Source organism: Hippoglossus hippoglossus, chromosome 6 (assembly GCF_009819705.1).
Source record: "Hippoglossus hippoglossus isolate fHipHip1 chromosome 6, fHipHip1.pri, whole genome shotgun sequence".
Lineage (NCBI taxonomy): Eukaryota > Metazoa > Chordata > Actinopteri > Pleuronectiformes > Pleuronectidae > Hippoglossus > Hippoglossus hippoglossus.
Window position 1 is genome coordinate 26,649,722 of NC_047156.1, and position 18,886 is coordinate 26,668,607.

The 18,886-nt window shown below is 41.2% G+C and overlaps 2 protein-coding genes across 2 annotated transcripts in view; one reads left to right on the forward strand and one right to left on the reverse strand.

Moving 5' to 3' along the window:
- Positions 1-13,326, forward strand: part of tdrd12 (tudor domain containing 12) — a 43,938-nt gene extending 30,612 nt beyond the window's left edge. Inside the window, exons 23-36 of the mRNA XM_034587365.1 lie at positions 667-806; positions 938-1,167; positions 1,359-1,440; positions 1,723-1,907; positions 2,160-2,367; positions 3,225-3,317; positions 5,317-5,489; positions 5,586-5,879; positions 8,418-8,479; positions 8,573-8,639; positions 8,819-8,932; positions 12,076-12,229; positions 12,783-12,843; positions 12,935-13,326. Of these exons, the coding sequence (XP_034443256.1) occupies positions 667-806; positions 938-1,167; positions 1,359-1,440; positions 1,723-1,907; positions 2,160-2,367; positions 3,225-3,317; positions 5,317-5,489; positions 5,586-5,879; positions 8,418-8,479; positions 8,573-8,639; positions 8,819-8,932; positions 12,076-12,229; positions 12,783-12,843; positions 12,935-13,008 (1,937 nt within the window). The 3' untranslated portion in view covers positions 13,009-13,326. The remainder of the gene's footprint in view (positions 1-666; positions 807-937; positions 1,168-1,358; positions 1,441-1,722; positions 1,908-2,159; positions 2,368-3,224; positions 3,318-5,316; positions 5,490-5,585; positions 5,880-8,417; positions 8,480-8,572; positions 8,640-8,818; positions 8,933-12,075; positions 12,230-12,782; positions 12,844-12,934) is intronic.
- A 1,381-nt stretch (positions 13,327-14,707) lies between these two features.
- polr2c (polymerase (RNA) II (DNA directed) polypeptide C) lies at positions 14,708-18,667 on the reverse strand. The gene is made up of 9 exons (XM_034587425.1): positions 18,470-18,667; positions 17,677-17,726; positions 16,846-16,914; positions 16,679-16,731; positions 16,214-16,342; positions 16,087-16,138; positions 15,798-15,966; positions 15,624-15,698; positions 14,708-15,185 (listed from the first exon to the last, which is right to left on the reverse strand). Exons 1-9 carry the CDS (start codon positions 18,553-18,555, stop codon positions 15,041-15,043), a joined length of 828 nt encoding a protein of 275 aa, XP_034443316.1. The 5' UTR covers positions 18,556-18,667; the 3' UTR covers positions 14,708-15,040.
- Between the last annotated feature and the right edge of the window lie 219 nt (positions 18,668-18,886).

Genomic DNA, 18,886 nt, shown 5'->3' on the forward strand with positions numbered 1-18,886 from the left:
ATGTTAAAGATGTTTGCAACAATTCACAGTTTTCTCTTTAGTCATCTTTCCCTTCATTGCTGAAGGGAACTGTGTCTCGCGGCTCACTGTCCCTGGCTCATCCCGAGGCAGGACTCAAGGTGCTTGAGCTGGCTGAGCAGGCTGACACACTCACACCTGGAGACCCCAAAACATCCAACACTGTACATTGCTCCAAATCAATGCTTTGCTGCACTAAATATTTGGCTAGATTCAAGGTGCGAGCCGACTTGCAGCTTTTAAACACCCGGCATTTACCACACCCTTTTCCTTTTTGTTGTTTTCTCTGTCAAAGTACAGCCAGTCTTTCATGCAGCTGCTCGGACATTAATTGTTGATACTAAGTGGTAGCTCGTATAACAGACAGAACTTGGCAGATGAATAAAAAGCTCCTTGCAGGACACCCCACATCCTTGAAGACATTTGCAGCCTTTTTTCTTTTTTTTAAAATAATGATTAAATCTCTTTAAGGTTGATTAAAAGAGAAATTCAACTCTTTTTCCTAGTACATAGAACCCAGCATTTGGGATTCCGCTCTAATTAGGAATCAAGCTTCAGTTCCCAACCCTACAGTTCACAGAATTTTCTCCCTGAACATTAGGAGTGCTGCTATCCCTGACCTTTTGTTCTTTGACAATTTACTTGTAGTGACCACCAACGAGTGTCTGAAGTGTTTTGGAATCAGAGATGCATCTTGCGTCATCCACTACGGTTTCCCCACTTCTCCCAAGCTGTTTGGCAGTCGACTCTTCAGCATGGCTGAAAACTTCAGAAACCTCTCAGAACGGGTGAGAATAATCAAGTCATTATTCTCAGGATCAATTTGGTTAAAAAAATTAGTAATGTAACTACAGTTCCAGTGTCCACATCAGCGGCTTCACGAGTGCCCTGGATTAAATTTGTCTTTGATTTCTTTAAGGTTTCCACCCAGGATCAAACAGCGAGCCGCCCTCCTGTCACCAGGTCAGTGCTGTTGATCTCAGAGAGGAACGCTCCTCATGTTGTGGGGGTTGTGCGTTACCTGGGACGAACCAACGCCTTGCTGCCCCCTGAGCTACTGTCTTTCGGCCATGGCATCCATATGGCCAGGGAGGACCTGAAGACCAACAGGCCTCTCTGCAGCTACCTGAAGAGCTTTGGAGTCTGCAGGTCTGCTTCTTCAAATAATGATAAACTGCTTTATGAAATATTTTAGTTTTTGTTTGTTATCATTTTGTTTTTATCCAACACATAGGAGTTTTAACAGAATGTTAAATACTGAATTATTCTGAAGAAAAATATATTTTACACTTTGCTGATTTTTAAAATACGCTTTGTTTCTGTGTGTTTCTCCTCTGCAGAGACAGTAGAACATGTCCCGACCGTCACAAGTTCATTTCCCAGCTGGATCAGTCCGACCTTCCTGCAGCTGGGGTCATAGAAGTGAGGACATTTGTATCTGTTTCTTTTGTTGTGTCTCTTGTTTCTAAAATTCTGTCAAAGATTTCTGTCTCACTCCTTTACAGAACTTACCTATTAACAAACAAACCAAAAAGATCTGTTAATTTAACAAACTTTGACTTAACATTTTCTCAACTTGGGTTGTTTTGAAGTTTTAATCTCATTTGTTGAAATAATATTAAGTTCTTTGATTTGAAATAGTTGAATTGAGATTCATCTGCTGCCGAGTACAGCATACTAATTTGAACCTGTGTTGTGTCTCAGGTTTTACCTCTCTATATCAAGACGGCATCAGTCTTCTATGGTCGCATCGTCAGGAAAGATGATAATGGTTTTGATGGCTTAGCATCTGAGATGGCTTCTTACTATGCTGATAAGAAACCAGGACCCAGCACAGAGTTGTCGGAAGGAGGCTTATACGCTGTGCAGGAGGACAACGACTTCCACAGGTCTGACCTAAGAATTAAATACAAGCTCAGGAGATGATCACACAGGCTTTACAGGCTTGAAACATCCTTCAGCCACAACACTTGAAGCTGAATGATACAGAATTTTCTTCTCTAAAACTGAAATTTGTTTCCACTTGGTGTCTTATATTTTTTAACTGTAGCTTATTTCACCTTTTAAGAACAGTATGGGTCTTTCTGAATTACAGCTATGTAGGTAAACACCTGTTAACAGAATTGTTTGCACCCTGGCAGGGTGAAGATCCTCTCTGTCCCAGGCAGAGGTGACCACTTGTTTTTCAGGGTCTTAGTGCGGTTTATTGACACTGGAAAGGAAGAGGAGGTGAAATCCCATCAGATCCTTCAGCTGCCGGAGCAGTTTCACTCTCTGTCCTGCCAGGCTGTGGAGATCATTGTCTGCCGCATCAAACCAGTTGATGCCGAGATCGACTGGCACCCAAAGGTTCCTGCCCATCACCTCACTTTGCTCTTACAGATAAACACAATACCGCAAATTTTTTTCTCTATTAATTTACTTCATTCATCCATTATGTCAGGGGTTGACAAGTAAGTTTGGCCGTGAGCCAATTGTTTTGTAAGCCAGGAGATGGCAGGCCAGAACATAATCAAAGATTAATCAAGAAAAATCTTTAAAAAAGCACCTGACATTTTGAACAGACTGTTACAGAATGCTTAGTGAACTGATTCACTGTAATCAAATAGTGTTGTGGTGCTGTTATATACACAGAGCCACAGAAGTCAGTCAGTATTTTGGTTTTGCACAGCAGAATAAGCCTATAATAGTAGTACGTGTCTTGTAAACTCTGGATCAAATCAATCAAACAAAGTAAACTCCAGTTCCTTTCAGGTCCTAATAACTTGTGATTAGTGTTGGTGTTTATAGTTAAAGTGTAAAGTGAGCACAGGTCAGCAGGAGTGTGGAGGGAGGACACTCAGACAGAGACTCTGACACGATACAAACCAACCGCTGCTTCTGCTCTGATCCTGATTCAGCAGCACTAGTAATTTTACACCGTCTGTCGGTAGTGGAAACCCTTTCACTGTTAGACATTTACCAGCTAGTTCACCTCCTCTCCCTCATCTCAGCTTCACGTGTGTCAGTGAATGAGGGGGTGGTAGATGAGATGAGGAAGCGACACGACTTGAGCTCATACAGAGAAACACCAGCTAAAGGTTTGGCGCACTGGTGCGACCAAGGAACATTTTTACTCAAACTTAACAAATTCTTGGTCGTTCTGGAGCCCTGTCTATAAAGACAGCTTTTGTTTAGTCATGAAATATCATACATTTGTTCTGCAGGTCACCAGAGCCATCAGTCAGAAGATCCGAGGTCTGCAGCACCGTGCCAGAGCAGTTCTCAGTCTGGGAAACACTGTCTTTGTTGATCCCATGGTGTGTTTTCACTCAATCATCTCCTCATAAACTCACTGCGTTATTGATGGTCAACATTTTGTGAGTTACTAATACATTTTACAGGGTTTCCTTGGCTGACTGCTATGTATTAAAGGGGACATAGCATGCCCATTATACCACAAGTTGATATGGTTCCTTGGGGTCTTAATGAAATGTCTGTAACATACTTTGGTCAAAATACCACAAGGATCATTTAAAACAGCACCCTTTTTACCCTGTATAAAACAGCCCTCCACAGAGTGACCTGTTTTGAGTGCCTGTTCCTTTAAATGCTAATGAGCCAGCTCCCCTCTCCCCCCATGTTTTTAAACGATATAAATTACATATTTTATATGATATAAATTATCAAATATGCATCCCATACTTTGTATTCCCCTTCTGTTGTCCTGGAGTTTTAATTTTCCCAATCACATAATTAAATGTCCCCCTCTGCCCATCCACTACAAGCACACAAGCAGACAGACAGAGAGAGAAAGAGAGGTGGGGGGGGGGGGCTATGAAGACCATCATTTACCCCCGAACCCCGACATTCAACGGGTACAACAACAAGCGGAGAAAGCAGAATCGCGGGCTGACCTTATATATACAGTCTATGGGGCTGACCAGCGGAGAAATGCTCGTCCCATGTGAACAGCCAGGCGGCTGCGCGCTTGAGAACGGCGCTGCGCTGCCTCGCAGCGGCGCTTCCGCGTCCGGTGTAAATCTGGCGTAACGAGTGGGGGGGCTCGGTGTCTTTGTGCCGGTGTTACAGTAGTGCTGAACACTGCGGAAGTCTTCCACACTGCTGGCTGTGTGGCGCTGACACAAATTCCAGCTCACGCACGGGAGAGCGAGCGGTCGCGCCCGAGCAACTGCTGCAGCCTCCCAGTCCCAACGATCCAGACAAATGCCACATGTGAGTGAATCGCGGGCTGACCAGCGGAGAAATGCTTGTGCCGTGTGAGCAGCCAGGCGGCTGCACGCTTGGGAACGGCGCCTCGCTGCGTCCGGTGTAAACCCGGCGTAACGAGTGTGGGGGGACGGGGGGGGGTCAATCGAGTCACTCAAGCATGACGTTTCTGATTTAGAGGAACTATAACAAAACGCGCAAGTGTTTTTTTCCCAGAGTTTTTGGGTTGGTAGACATGCCAGATACCCACATTAACCTGTAGAAGCACTAACAAAGTGGAATTTGCATGCTATGTCCCCTTTAAACAATTTCCATTGTAATATGTTGCACGCTAAAGGGAAATTCTCGTATTTTTCAACCTTGGTCTTATGTCTATAATTGTGGGTGTGTGAATGAATGATACACACAAAAGCTTCAAGCTTCCAGTAGATCGCCTCCACTGGCAGCCGCAACACAGTGGCAGCGGCTACAATATAATCTTAAGTGGCAACAGTGACAGTCTCTCTCTTTGTCTGCTAATCAACCAACAAGTCTCACTCCCATGAGACTCCAGTCCTGTGAGACTTGGGTAGTTGCAGGAGGACGGTGATGGAAACATGAGTGAGAGTAAAAGACAGTTGCAGAGGAGTTGAGATTTTACTTAGAATTTTTAATGGCTGAAATTCTGAATCTTTTTCTGATGTGGATAATGTCAATGAAGCATTTGACTGTGATGGTCGTCCCTACTTTCTTGAGCGGGAGTTTATGTAGAGACAGAGAGCAGACATCAGAGAAGGAGGAACAGTTGCTGCACAGTTGAGTGAGCTTCTCGTTAAGCGAGACATGCGTAATGTTGCCAGGCTCTTAGCAAAGATGTGAAATAACAATTTGAGCCTTTTATTGGTGGAAAAACGTTCACAAAACAGTCTACAAAAACATTTTGTAGACTGTCACTGTTGCCCCATAAGATTACATTGACCCCGTTTCATGGCTGCAGGTGGAGAAGATCTACTGGACCAATTCAAACCAGAACTTCCTTTAATGCCTGTGATCCCTGGACTGTTTGGTTTCTATGGGCATCAGCAAATTTGGTTATTTCCTGTTTTTGAGGTACGGGTGAGCCAGGTGCCAGGTATGAAAACTGTCATCAACGAATATAGTGTCCAGTCTGAGATTCTGAATACTGGAATGGGAGTCAGCAACCCGGAGCATCTAAAACTGCTGAGGGCACTGTGCCAGGAGGGTGAAGACAGCAGCAGCAAAGAGGCAGGCCACACATATGGGTAAGTACTGTCAATTAGAGAGTACAAGTCAGGATTATCAGCCATTCTCAATAAATGAAAAGGGCTGAAGCAGCATGTTGCGTGTGACGTTTGTAGGTTGAAGGACAACTCGGTGTCTCTTGAAGTCAGGATCAAAGCTGAGGAAGAAGTTCTGGCTGAAGTCTTCAGAGCAGCCGAGGCCAGGAAGCTCTCTGCTCCTCCTCAACTCGAGCCATGTGAGCCATTAAACCCAGTATCTCCAATGAACCACACCCCAGTCCCAGCACCACCAGCTTGTCAACTCCGCCTGTTCCCAGTGTTTGAGCAGGAAGCTCTCTCAGAAATTCAGGCTGCAGATGAACAGAGATACAATCACACTCCTGATCTAAAGTCAGCTAAACAGATGATGAGGTTGGTGTCTTCACTCCCAAGTTCTGCTCAAATAGATTTACCAATAACACTGAAAAATCACTAGTTTGACTAGGTTTTCTTTTTTCAGACTTCAAAGCGTTTTCTTCTGTTAAAGGGGACATAGCATGCCCATTTTACCACAAGTTGATATGGTTCCTTGGGGTCTTAATGAAATGTCTGTAACATACTTTGGTCAAAATACCACAAGGATCATATAAAACAGCACCCTTTTTACCCTGTATAAAACAGCCCTCCACAGAGTGACCTGTTTTGAGTGCCTGTTCCTTTAAATGCTAATGAGCCAGCTCCCCCCTCCCCCCTCATGATTTTAAATGATATAAATTACATATTTTATATGATATAAATTATCAAATATGCATCCCATACTTTGTATTCCCCTTCTGTTGTCCTGGAGTTTTAATTTTCCCAATCACATAATTAAATGTCCCCCTCTGCCCATCCACTACAAGCACACAAGCAGACAGACAGAGAGAGAAAGAGAGGGGTGGGGGGGGCTATGAAGACCATCATTTACCCCCGAACCCCGACATTCAACGGGTACAACAACAAGCGGAGAAAGCAGAATCGCGGGCTGACCAGCGCGGAGAAATGCGCGTCCCTTGTGAACAGCCAGGCGGCTGCACGCTTGAGAATGGCGTGGCGCTTCCACGTCCGGTGTAAACCCGGCGTAACGAGTGGGGGGCGGGGGGGATGAGGTGGGGGGTGGGCCAAGGCCATGTAGGGAGACTTCCAGTGTATTGTGACGACACAATACACAGGAAGCTCATTCCAGTCACTCAAGCATGACGTTTCTGACTTAGAGGAACCATAACAAAACATGCAAGTGTTTTTTCCCCAGAGTTTTTGGGTTGGTAGACATGCCAGATACCCACATTAACCTGTAGAAGCACTAACAAAGTGGAATTTTCATGAAATGTCCCCTTTAAGTTTAGCTGAACAGTTTTTCTGACATGCTGTAATCTTTTTTTTTTTCTCTCCAAGATATCAATAGTATATTGGCCTTTTGAGAATTGAGAATCACTGTCATGATTGTGCCCTTTTGTACTAAGACTGTTTGGAGATCTTATATTATGTACATTTTCCCTATCAAGAGTATTTCCTTGAATTTGGTTTTGCGTTCTATTTGGTTGTTTACACTCTTGAGTTATCCGTTTCCTGTTTTATTAGGAACATTTTGTTGTGATCTTGTCATCTTGTGTGTCTCCAGCTGAACTTCCTGTCTTTTCCTGTTTCCTGCTCTTGTGATGTCTGCAGCTGTACTTCCACCCCTATGTACATAGGCTGTGTCTGAAATCACTCACTAATCACTATGTAGTGAGTTCGCCATTTGTTTGTGATGTTGAATGTTTAGTGATATTTTGTATTCCCTATATAGTGCATTCATTGTTTCTTATAGTAAATCTTGAAAAATATTGTACAACTGATGGTCACTAACCAAGCAATATTTACCATCATGCATTGCACTCGCGGCGGGAAGATGAGAGGGCAGCAGGAGCCGTCACAGCACAAACTGCGGCAAACAAGTTTATTTCTACATTTACAGATTTTCATTCAACATGTTTTTACCTAATAGTATTGAGACTAAGTTTAAAATAAACATTGAAAATTTATTGTGGGATTTTTCACCGGCCGACGTAAATTTTTGTTTTACGCCAATATCTTGCGACGATAACATCATTAACACAGAGTAGTGTCCGAAAGCGTTTTTTCCTTATTCTTATGAGCTCACTATATAGTGCTCTATATAGAAGCCCTTATATAGTAAAGTGGGGGTTAGTGAATGAGTGGGTGATTTCGGACACAGCAACTGTCTCTGTGCCTCCCTTTGTCAGTTCATCTGTTTCCTGTGTCCTATTGCCTTCCTTGTGTTTCAGTTCTGTTTTCCGTCGATGGATTAATTGGTGTTTCTTTGCTCACCACCATAATCCCGTTTTGTTTTTCACATCAAATTCATTACCAGCCAAGTGTTAGTGCCTGCATTTGGCTCCTTAACACTCTGGTTATCTTTAGGAGGTAGCAGACTGTTCGTTAAGCCAGGTTCAGAATACAGGAGTTTTAAAACAGTTTTTTACATTAAGATGCATCACACACATGAGAAACTTCACTCATGTTCTTCTAGTTAATCTCAAACATGAACTTGTATTTGTGCATTTGAAAATAATGGTGCATCACACGACAGGATATTAAGATTATCGTGCCAGGTTGAGTAATCAGGGATCACATGATCTATGTAATCTAATGGCGAACCAGATGTAAACCTCCAAGTTCCAACAGCCACCTTAAAAAAACATTTAAATTCACAAGATCATACAGATTTTGGAACATAATTATATACTGTATATGAACAGCACTGAGCACATGCATCAGCATCATAAGACAGTCCAGTCACAGAAAACAATCATCACACACAAATTTAAACAGTCAGAAATATTCAAAATATCAAGAGGGCACGAGTGTCTTTAACCACAGTCTGCCTGACTTGTGGATTTAACTAAACTTGTTGATTTACAGGAACAGAGATGGAGGAGAACTTTGTCCCACGACCAACCTGGCTGCTTGTCTCAACTCCTGTGATAGTGGTAAAAATACATTTCTATTCTCTTCAGCTTTCACAGGTTTTATCCTAATTTACACTATTCGATTTTTGGATATACTAACGTGTTTTCCTGCAGGTGGCAATGAAAGTAAAAGCCAGCAGGTCACCATCAGCACTAATGAAAAACACTACGAGAAAAAAAGGTACAAGACAAGTTATCTGGATAATTAAAAAAATTATTATTGTAATTTCTTCACTTGTGTTTACAAAAAGGATTCAGACTACAGACATGTAACATCAGTTGTTTAGTACTATAGAAACAAGGTGGTTGATTTTTATAACTAAAGGTTAAATATATTTGTTTTTACTTTGGTTGTTTCAGTTTCCATCCTCAGATCCGCTGGTACCAGACACCCGACGCTATGATTGTAACAGTGAAGCTGATGAACGCAGAGAGTCAGCGCTGTGACTTCTACCCTGACAGGGTCATCTACAGGTCTGTCAGGAGCAGACCACCAGTGATCACTTACCTCCTTCACATCACATCAAACATTCACTGGAGCTTTTTATCCAGAGCACTTCACACAGGTGGGAGTGGGCACATGTTTAGCATGCTATTTCTGTGTGAGTTAAACACACAAACCTGAGCTTAAACCATGGCCAAGAAAAATACCGGTGGTTCCATATTAAGGAAACATCAAACATAGTTCTGAGTCAAAGTTAATGATATAATCTCATATATCATTGATCTGTTACATTTCTTTTTTGGGACATTGGACGAAAATATCCTATATCTGTGATTGGCCATCGTCGCTTGATTTGTTATGAATTTATTTTGGGAGGGGGGGTGTTCGGGAAATGTTCGCCATTTTATCTTACTAATATAACGGTCTGCCTCCTTAAGAATTCATTCAACTCTCTAAATAATTAACCTAGCTACTGACCCTTATTATCAATCAATCAATCAATTTTTTTTGTATAGCCCATATTCACAAGTCACAATTTGTCTCATAGGGCTTTAACATGGTGTGACATCCTCTGCCCTTAACCCTCAACAAGAGTAAGGAAAAACTACTAAAAAACCCTTTTAACAGGGTAAAAAGAACGTAGAAACCTCAGAGAGAGCCACATGTGAGGGATCCCTCTCCCAGGACGGACAGAAGTGCAATAGATGTCAAGTGTAATGGAGAACATCAGAGAGATAAGGGTATTTGCAGCATTGATTAGAATAAACACTTTGTAGCATAACAAGGTCAATGAATTGATGGATTATTGTCAGTAATGGTTGAGTATCTGAGGAGAAATATTGTATATCAAGCAGTCTCTGGTCAGCAGCCAGCAAGATCATGATCCACCACCAATATCAGATGCCAACACGATACAGGATCCACCATTGCGATCCACAGATCTTAATCCACGATGCGGCCCTGGATCTGCGGACGATAAGGCAAAGGGACTCCGGGGAAGAAGTCAAGTCAGGAACATGTATTGATGAGATATTAATTTCTTTGATATGATAAGGATAGAGAAGACGAAGGAGTTGGACCTATAGCAGCATAACTAAGAGCAGGTCCAAGACAAGCCTGGACCAGCTCTAACTATAAGCTTTATCGTAAAGGAAGGTTTTAAGCCTACTCTTAAACGGACAGATGGTGTCTGCCCCCCGAACTGAAAGAGGGAGATGATTCCACAGGAGAGGAGCTTGATAGCTGAAAGCTCTGGCTCCTACTCTACTTTTAGAGACTTTAGGGACGACAAGTAAGCCTGAATTCTGGGAGCACAGTGCTCTAGTGGGGTGATAAGGTACTATCAGCTCTTTGAGGTATAATGGTGCCATATTATTAAGGGCCTTGAAGGTGAGGAGAATTTTAAATTCTATTCTAGATTTAGCCAAAAGCCAGTGTAGTGAAGCTAACACAGGAGAAATGTGGTCCCTTTTCCTGGTTCTTGTCAGGACACGTGCTGCAGCATTTTGGACAAGCTGCAGAGTCTTTAACGACTTACTGCTGGAGCCTGATAATAAGGAATTACAATAATCAAGTCTGGATGTAACAAAGGTGTGGACTAGTTTTTCTGCATCTTTTTGAGAAAGGACATGTCTGATTTTTGAGATGTTACACAAGTGAAAGAAGGCGGTCCTAGAAATTTGTTTTAAGTGAGAATTAAAGGACAAATCGGGATCGAAGATCACTCCCAAGTTCCTGACTGTTACATTGGAAGCAAGGGCAATGTCGTCTATTGACTTTTGCCAAGGCTGTCTCCGTGCTGTGATGAGCTCTAAACCCCAACTGAAAGTCTTCATATACATTACTTTCCTGGAGAAACTCACACAGATGATTGGCTACAACTTTTTCAAGGATTTTAGACAAGAAGGGGAGGTTGGATATCGGTCTGTAGTTGGCTAAAACCTCCGGGTCATATATTCTCATATACAGTATATTATATATTCATGCATTCAGTCCTTCCTTACTCCGTTCGCTCGCTCGCTCCTCTCTCTCTCTCTCTCTCTCATGCTGACACGCAGACACACAGACACCTGCTCAGCTGTTTTTGACTGATACTTTTCCTAAATGAGTACAATTTTCTGTCCTCATTTTTGAAGACCTCACAATCTTACCTTTTCAAGTTTCCCACTACATTGATTATTCAGTTAGTTTAACAATAGATTATTTTCTGTCATAGGTTTCACAGCTTAACTGCATTTTGGCTTCGACAAACATACACCAGCTACACCACAAAATCAAATGAAAATTTGTATGGCACACTAGTTCACATGGTGGTCTCAGACTTTATTACCCTCTGATGGACTTGACTATCAGACTGCCAGAGGACTTGAGTCATTCTGAAGAGAGGCGAGGACATACCTGTGGATTGTGTTTTACAGTCTATAGAAGCACAGAGGAGAAGATCAGTGCAGTTCATAATAGGGATGGGGCGACGCATAAATACGACTCACCTGAAGAGCAAGCTGAAGCGGGAAAAATAGCAAACGATCATATAGCATTGGTCCCCAATATTTTATTACTAGAGTACCCTCCAGTTCAATGTGAAAATTTATGATAAACATTGTTGAAATACTATTGAATTGTACTTTGTTTATTTTATTTGTTAGTTTGCCAGTTTTAGACTTCATACAGACATTGATACAACTACTAGGCTACTTTAAGATAATTTCTTTCATATTCCTCCAGTAAGTTACTTGAATTTTACTTTGGTTTTCATTTATTTTGTTGTTGGACAGCTTACTGTAGATTGATATATTCCTTTTACTTGAATGGAACCAGCTCTGGCACTTGAGAGATGTGAGACTGTAAAAGACTGATTAGCAGTTCAGGCTGGGCTATTTTTTGTTGTGGAATAATGCCTTGCACTGCATACTTAGTTTTTTGTCAGATTTGTTTGTATTTAAGAAAAGATGATTAAATATATATAAATGACAAGTTTTTTTTATTTTATTTTTGATAAATTCATTATTATATTTATCGAGTAATAAAAAACAATCGATAGGTGCAGCCCTAGTTCATAACACTAAATTAACATCTCTTGGTGCAAAATAGCAAAAAGAAAGAACAGTGAAGTAAGTCCTCGTTTTTCTGTGTGATCAGATTAACATTCTCCCTCTCTGCTGATTGTGCTCAGTGGCAGAGTGAACAGTCAGTCCTACAGAGCTGAGCTGGAGCTTCAGGGCAACATCGCTGTGGACCGCTGCTGCTGGGAAATGAAGTCCAATGAGCCAGTCCTCAAACTGGTCAAACAACAGCAGGGGCACTGGGAAAAACTACTCAGGAACAAGGTACTGGAGTTACATTTGTTTGTTAGAATTTATTTCTGGATGTATTTTCAGCTGTTTATTAGGGTAAGAACTTCATGATGACCACGATGGCCCTGACTGTGATGCCCTGTAAATCATTGTATGACCTATGGCCATTGTGTTCTTTGTATCACTGCATCTTAAGAGCTGTGTGCAGTGCTTCTGCTCCGCTCTGCTCTCTCACACTATTTAGCACATAATCAGACATACAAAAATTATATTTTGAAGTCCGAAGTTGACAAGTTTCATTTTTTTCATGTTCATACAGTTGAATGTTTTAAACTTAACTTCACTGTTATCTAATTAGCAACAGTTTATTTGTGAAAATTTGAATTTTAGAAGTAGATGTCATTTAACAAAAATGTCTGATACAAGTTAAGTAATATTTTTAATATGTATTTGTTATTCCAAATCCTTTAATTTCACTAAATGATCTTTGTGCCCCAAAAACTCTGTTCCACCAAAGGCCAAATGGCCTTGCCCCTAAAATATAAAAATCCCAAGACTGCTGTATATTTTGTATTTTCTCTTACAGAATATTTTTGTGAGTTATGATATGGAGCATTTTGAAGAGAATGAAGACAAAGCACCAAATGGTAAGAACCATAGTCTGTTAAACCTGAGAAAAAAAATCTGATTTTTTTGCTACATTGAACCGATGTATACTTTTTGTGTTTTGGTCTCCAGGTCTGTGGTTTGTGGGGAACACAGGAGAGGATAACTGTTATGTGAACTCAGAGAGTGGCAGTGAGAGTGACTGAAGATAAACACTCTGGTTATCTATTACAATCTAAGGATCACAGGAATATTTTTGTCATACATTGTGTTGTGACCATTGACGACCTCAATAATGAGGATTGTACTGTCAGGGTTCTGTGAATAGAAACTTCTGCAGTGAATTAACTGAATGTTTCAGAACTTTGAGATTCAAGCATTTAGGTACTGCTAAAAGTCAGATTTATAAATTTGTCTCAAGTATAATGCGACATGCAATGTGACTGTCACAGTTAAATGTTATCAAAGTGTTCATCCATAACTTTTGTCAGAATCTGTTCACCTCCATGTGACTAAGAAAAGAAGAATACCAAAGGGTTCAGTTTTTTCCATTTAGAAAATAGGGTCTGTCCCTATTTATTTTTTACTGTTGTTGCCATTTTTCATTTCTAGATAGAAGCTCTGTCATGATAAATCTCAATCTCATGAAAACAAATGAAACAGTCCAGCTATAAATCCCTCCTTCATGAAGCCTGTGCTCTTCTTTGTAGATTATTCAACTTCATGGTAATTTTGTAGGCTGCAGATTGTGGTCCTGTTTAATTGCATTTCATTATATGGATAAATGCCTCTATTTCCTTGTCCACCCCATCAATGTGGGTCAGACTTACAATAACAAACAATAAGTCTTGTTTCTAAACTGACATGTCATTATATATCCAGGACTTTTTCCAATAGGTTTATTTATTTTCTATGTTTTGTGAGCTGCCTTTAAGTAATTCTGCCACTTCCAGCTATGAGTAGCTCCTTTTTGCGGTAGTGAAGATCCAGATCATCAAAGTACGATTATAAGTAGGGTTGGGCGATGTGAATTTAATTGGCATATGACACATCTCAGACAGAAAACAGGAAAAACCTAACATGCCTCCATACTGCTCATGTGATGTCAAGTGTCCGCAAGCCCCGACATTCATATTCGACTCGAAATGGCGTCATTTACACCATGTTTTAAGCCTAAAAGTCCACCAGAAGTGCCGAAGCTAGCGTACGTTAGCATGTCCGACGGTCACTAAACGCACCCCGTCTGAAGATATCAGCGGACATTTAGGCTTAAAACTTGGTGTAAATGATGTTGAATTTGAATGTCGGGGCTTACGGACAGTTAGATGACACCACACGAGCCGTATGGAGGCATGTTATGTTTTTTTCTGTTTAATTACGTCTGGAGCTTTGGTCAACAGTTAGTTAAGTTGTATTGGATTCTGCTCTAACACTGTTTACCCCTGAAACTCCAGAAGTGTTTTGTGGACTCAACTTTTGAAGTGAAGGTGAACGGGGCCATTAAATGGTGTATTTGTGGTTGAGGAGGTTCAAACCCCTACAGTTTTGTATATTTTTGTTATGACTATTTCTCTGTTCCATATAAAGATTGATAAAGTTTATTTAAGGGGGAACTCAGTCATGTGTCTTTTCATATTATTGTTTGCTCTTAAACTTGTCTGGCTGTTTTCCTCCCCCTCTGAAAAAAATACTGCAAGAGCTCATTCAAGTGTCACAGACTGATTATTTGGTGTGTTTTTATTGGTTGTAATTTAGTTTTTAAAGCCATAGTATAGTCAGTTGAAACTTTGAAAGTGAAGTGAACAACACTGTAGATTTATAACTTTTTTCTGGTGAAACCAAGAATACTCTCAAACGTCATCTAGCAGACGACACATACGTATTACACTCCTAATATTTTTTTAAATACCACAAATCTTCTGCATTGTTTTATTAAATGTTCTAATATTGGCACATATCAGACACCATAATACTGAAATCTGTAATAAACCAATAAGTGTATGTGCAGATAAAACCAAAGTAATCTTAAACCCACTGAGAAATTAGAATCTCGGAAAAAATGTTCTTCAAAAACAGATTTATTTAACACAATAATCCAATGATTCACTAAAGGCAACAAAACTTTAGTTGGATCATTCTGAGACTAACTCCCCTGCACAGGGTCTGGAAGAATCCATAAATTCCACAGACATGAATGGGACGGTGCCATGTGATCATTACAAAGTTAGCGAGACGCCTTCAGTTGATGGTGAGCACATCACTCTGGATCTCATGGCTGAGCTGCGTCTGCAGGTCACTCAGCTTCTTCTTGAGGACGGCCAGTGCTGACATGACGATGGTCTCTGGCCGCAGAGAGCCGCATGACTCCACGTTGTAAAAGAATCTGTAAAGGAGAAAGAGCTGTGGATGCGTCTTGTTGCAGTTCAGACAATTGCATTGAACGCGCGCAATATAAAGAAAGATTAGACTCTTAAGAATAGTATCAATCACTATGTGGTGATCAGTGTTGATTTGTGGTGGTGGCTACAAACAAATCAATATTTAAACTGTGTGTGTCTGCGAGTCAGCGCAAGAGAGAAATGTGAGTGTGAAGAGTAAGGATGGAATGAATGATTATAATTAAAAATATATAAGTGCCAGTTAGTAGTTTAATTTATGCAGTGGATTGAATCCTCTGAGGTAGATGATTATACTAGCAAATAAAATGACTTGATAACCCCCCCCCACTAACGGTGGACTCAGCCAATCACTGATAGATGATATATTTGTCACCAAACCCTACTTCACATTTACCAAAGTGTAAAGAAAATTTTTTCCTCACCTTTCTGGTTTTCCATTGGGGTCATAGGTAGCCTGAACCTCATCCTCCTCAATCTCTGAGTATTCACTCTTTGGCCTAGAAATGAGAATGTCACATTTAGTTAAGATATGTGCACAACCATTTTGGTTTTGGGTTGTGAGAAGTTATTCTCTGGTGTATAGCACAGTAACGCACCACTCCTCAGGTCGTGGGAAGACTGTGTGCCGTAGTGCGTTGTCGGGGTCATACTCGAAGGACACCCCTGCTGTTGGGTTCCACTTGGCGTGCTCCTTACCAAAGCCTTTCTTTGCGTATGCCCTGAGTCGCAGTTCCTGACCTTTACGAAGCTTCACCAGCAAAATGTCTGTTGTGTCAGTGAATAACAACAGGAGGAAGCAGAGAGAGGACGGAGCAGATCAATGTTTAAAATGTGGCAAAGAGCTTAACAACTCATTATTCTCCCCCAAGATGACTTTCAGCTCACCATATTGTTCGACGTAGTCATTGGGATCATTGTCTCGACTCCTGGAAGTCACCTGGAAAGCCATGTTAAAGCCGTCAGCTCTTTACTTCTGCACACATGTTATAACTTATAAGAAAAGAGGACTCACCGGGATAACTCTGGGGTTGTTGGACAGAAGGTCACGTGAGGTGACGTGGCGCGTCTGATCGTCGGTGCATCGAACGTCCAGTGTCAACTCAACAGAACACTCTGGACAGAAATCATCACAGGTACAGTCCTGCATGAGGAACAGATACAGTGGGAAATTAGGTCTGCCCCTCAGTAAACACTTACCAGGAACTTTGGTATAAAAAAGGCACCCAGCACTCTGGCAGTCAGTGGGGCAGTGGGCCTTCAGTCTGTGGCAAGGTTGGAATTCTATGTCCTTAAGTAATCTACAGCAGCGGTCGGCAAGATAAACCAGGTATGATCAATGTAAAAGTGTATGTGTGTAGTTTTGTGGTGTTTTAGAGTCCGACTTGTGTTTCACTACCAGCAGAAAGTCCAATATTAATGAATTTACATTTAAGGGTCACTGGGCTACCACATTAATGACAGATGCCAGTGCACTCACCCTAGAATACTGCAGCTTGTCCACAATGTCATCACTTGTGAGAGGTATGAGACCTGGCAACACAGGAAACATCGATTCAATATTCACATGAATATTGTAACACTATAACAAATTATAGAATTACTGCCACGTCACATTGGTGGCTCATCACATAATACTGTACTTACCAACTCTGTGTGCTATGAACTCATCGTGCAGTACTGAGGAATTGGCATCGATCTGGATCCAATCTATTGCTGTAAAATAACAGTAATGCAACTTGAAGTTATTCATTTAGAGTTTTTGTGACACATTACTGGTTGGACAAAGTGTTGCAGACTACATTTCCCCTCCCATCACCTAAACCACTTCTTTACAGCACTCAGTTACAGTGTACTTCAGAATAATATATAATTTATGCAGGTGAATGACAAGCTGTAGGTTTGTATCTATTAGTTGATATTTGGACGATCACTAGACAGGACTGAAGCTAGGTGTGTCCCAGTGGGAAATTAATGGCTTTAAGTTATACAGTTAATTATGGGTAATCCTCGTCGTGGCAGGAAAGGCAGGTAATAAACCTGTTCTGTTAATATTAGGGATGCACTGATCTGACTGTTTCAGTGCCCATGCAGACACTGATAACTGGGCTTTGGGTCAAGACCAGTGTTTAATTAATAAGTGGTATGTGTGGAAGAGAACATTTTGTTCAAAATTACATTTGCAGCTAAATCAACTGACTGAACTGTATATGGGCCAAAATGTTTTCTATTACCCATTCTCTCAGACTGAGTCATGATTAGCCCCCCACAAATATGTACTGTACAGCAACAGGCCAGCTTTTCTCACATCATTTAGAATAGAGGCCAGGAGAAACACTTCTCAGGAACATGGTTTTTATTTATGATAACAGATGTGATGACCCATTTTATATGTAAAATGCCAAAGCCGAACTCTACTGCAGCGTCTTTGGCTCTTATGTTGAAAAGTAAATCTAGCCAAACAAGAAGCTCCTTTACCTATAGTGGGAACCTCTGACATGAAGACACGACGGATGGAATTTGCAACCCTGAAAAGGAGAAAGTGCAGTGTGACCAGAACATGCATTGAACTGGGAACATTACAAACCACTGGAAATTAACCTTTTATCCAAATCTGGTCTCCATCCAATACTAAGTATTTACATACTTGATATCAATTGTTAAAAGATGCTTTTTGTGTTTTGGACACAGTGATGTATTATGTGGGCGGAGCCAAACTGGAGACAGAAAGTGACAATCACTGTTAAGTTACAACAACTGAACGCCTTCTCTGAATATTCAATGGTTCAACCCCAAGCCCTTGTTAAATATTTTAAAGGCTGTTTTCTCAGATGGAGTTTACTTCTCATCTGCTGAGGCAGAAATCTCTTAAGTATCACTGTATACTGACATACACCAGACTCACCAGGTTTTATTGACTATATTTGTACAGATGGGTTCGTTCATATTTCATTCACATCCTGAATGAAAACATTTCACTCCGTGAAACATGGAGGAAATATTCATTCATGGCTGTAAAGAGTTTTTTCTGATTGGTGGAGAGATCCAAGAAGAGAGATTCAGAGCTCAAACCTTCACGTATTCCAGCTTCAAACAATGTTCAGATGTCTGTTCTGCAGATGTCGGTAGATCATAGACCTCACACAGTTCGCTGAGAGAAGATCTATTCAACATGTGGAGTCACAGCTGCATTGTTTTGGTGCTGAGGAGAGCAATGGCCGCTCTCTGCCGCGCACAGCCTCTGTGAATGGACCAGTAAACGGATACTTACGCTAAGTCGGTGTTTTCAATGACGAACTTGACATTTTCGTCTGTGAGGTCAGTGATTTTCACCGTCGGTTGGTTCGCATACGGCATCGTTACAGTCACACAACTGGAAAACTAACGTTGAGACCTTTTTATAAACAGTCTGTAGTTGAGACTCACTCACAAGCTCCACTGCCTCCACAGGAAGTAATTACTGCCCGCTCATTGGCCAGGAAATGTCAAGCTGGTTAGTGATTGGTCAGGAAATGTCAAGCTGGTTAGTGATTGGTCTCTTGCTCGGGCAGGGGGGTGGGCCTTTATTTCGTATCCGGGTCATCGGTGACTGGAAACACCCTTTCAAAATAAAAGCATGCCATCTTCATTTTGAAAAGCTAAAGCTTAGTTTGTCTAGATAAGATTTTCCCTGTGTCGAATTTAAAGT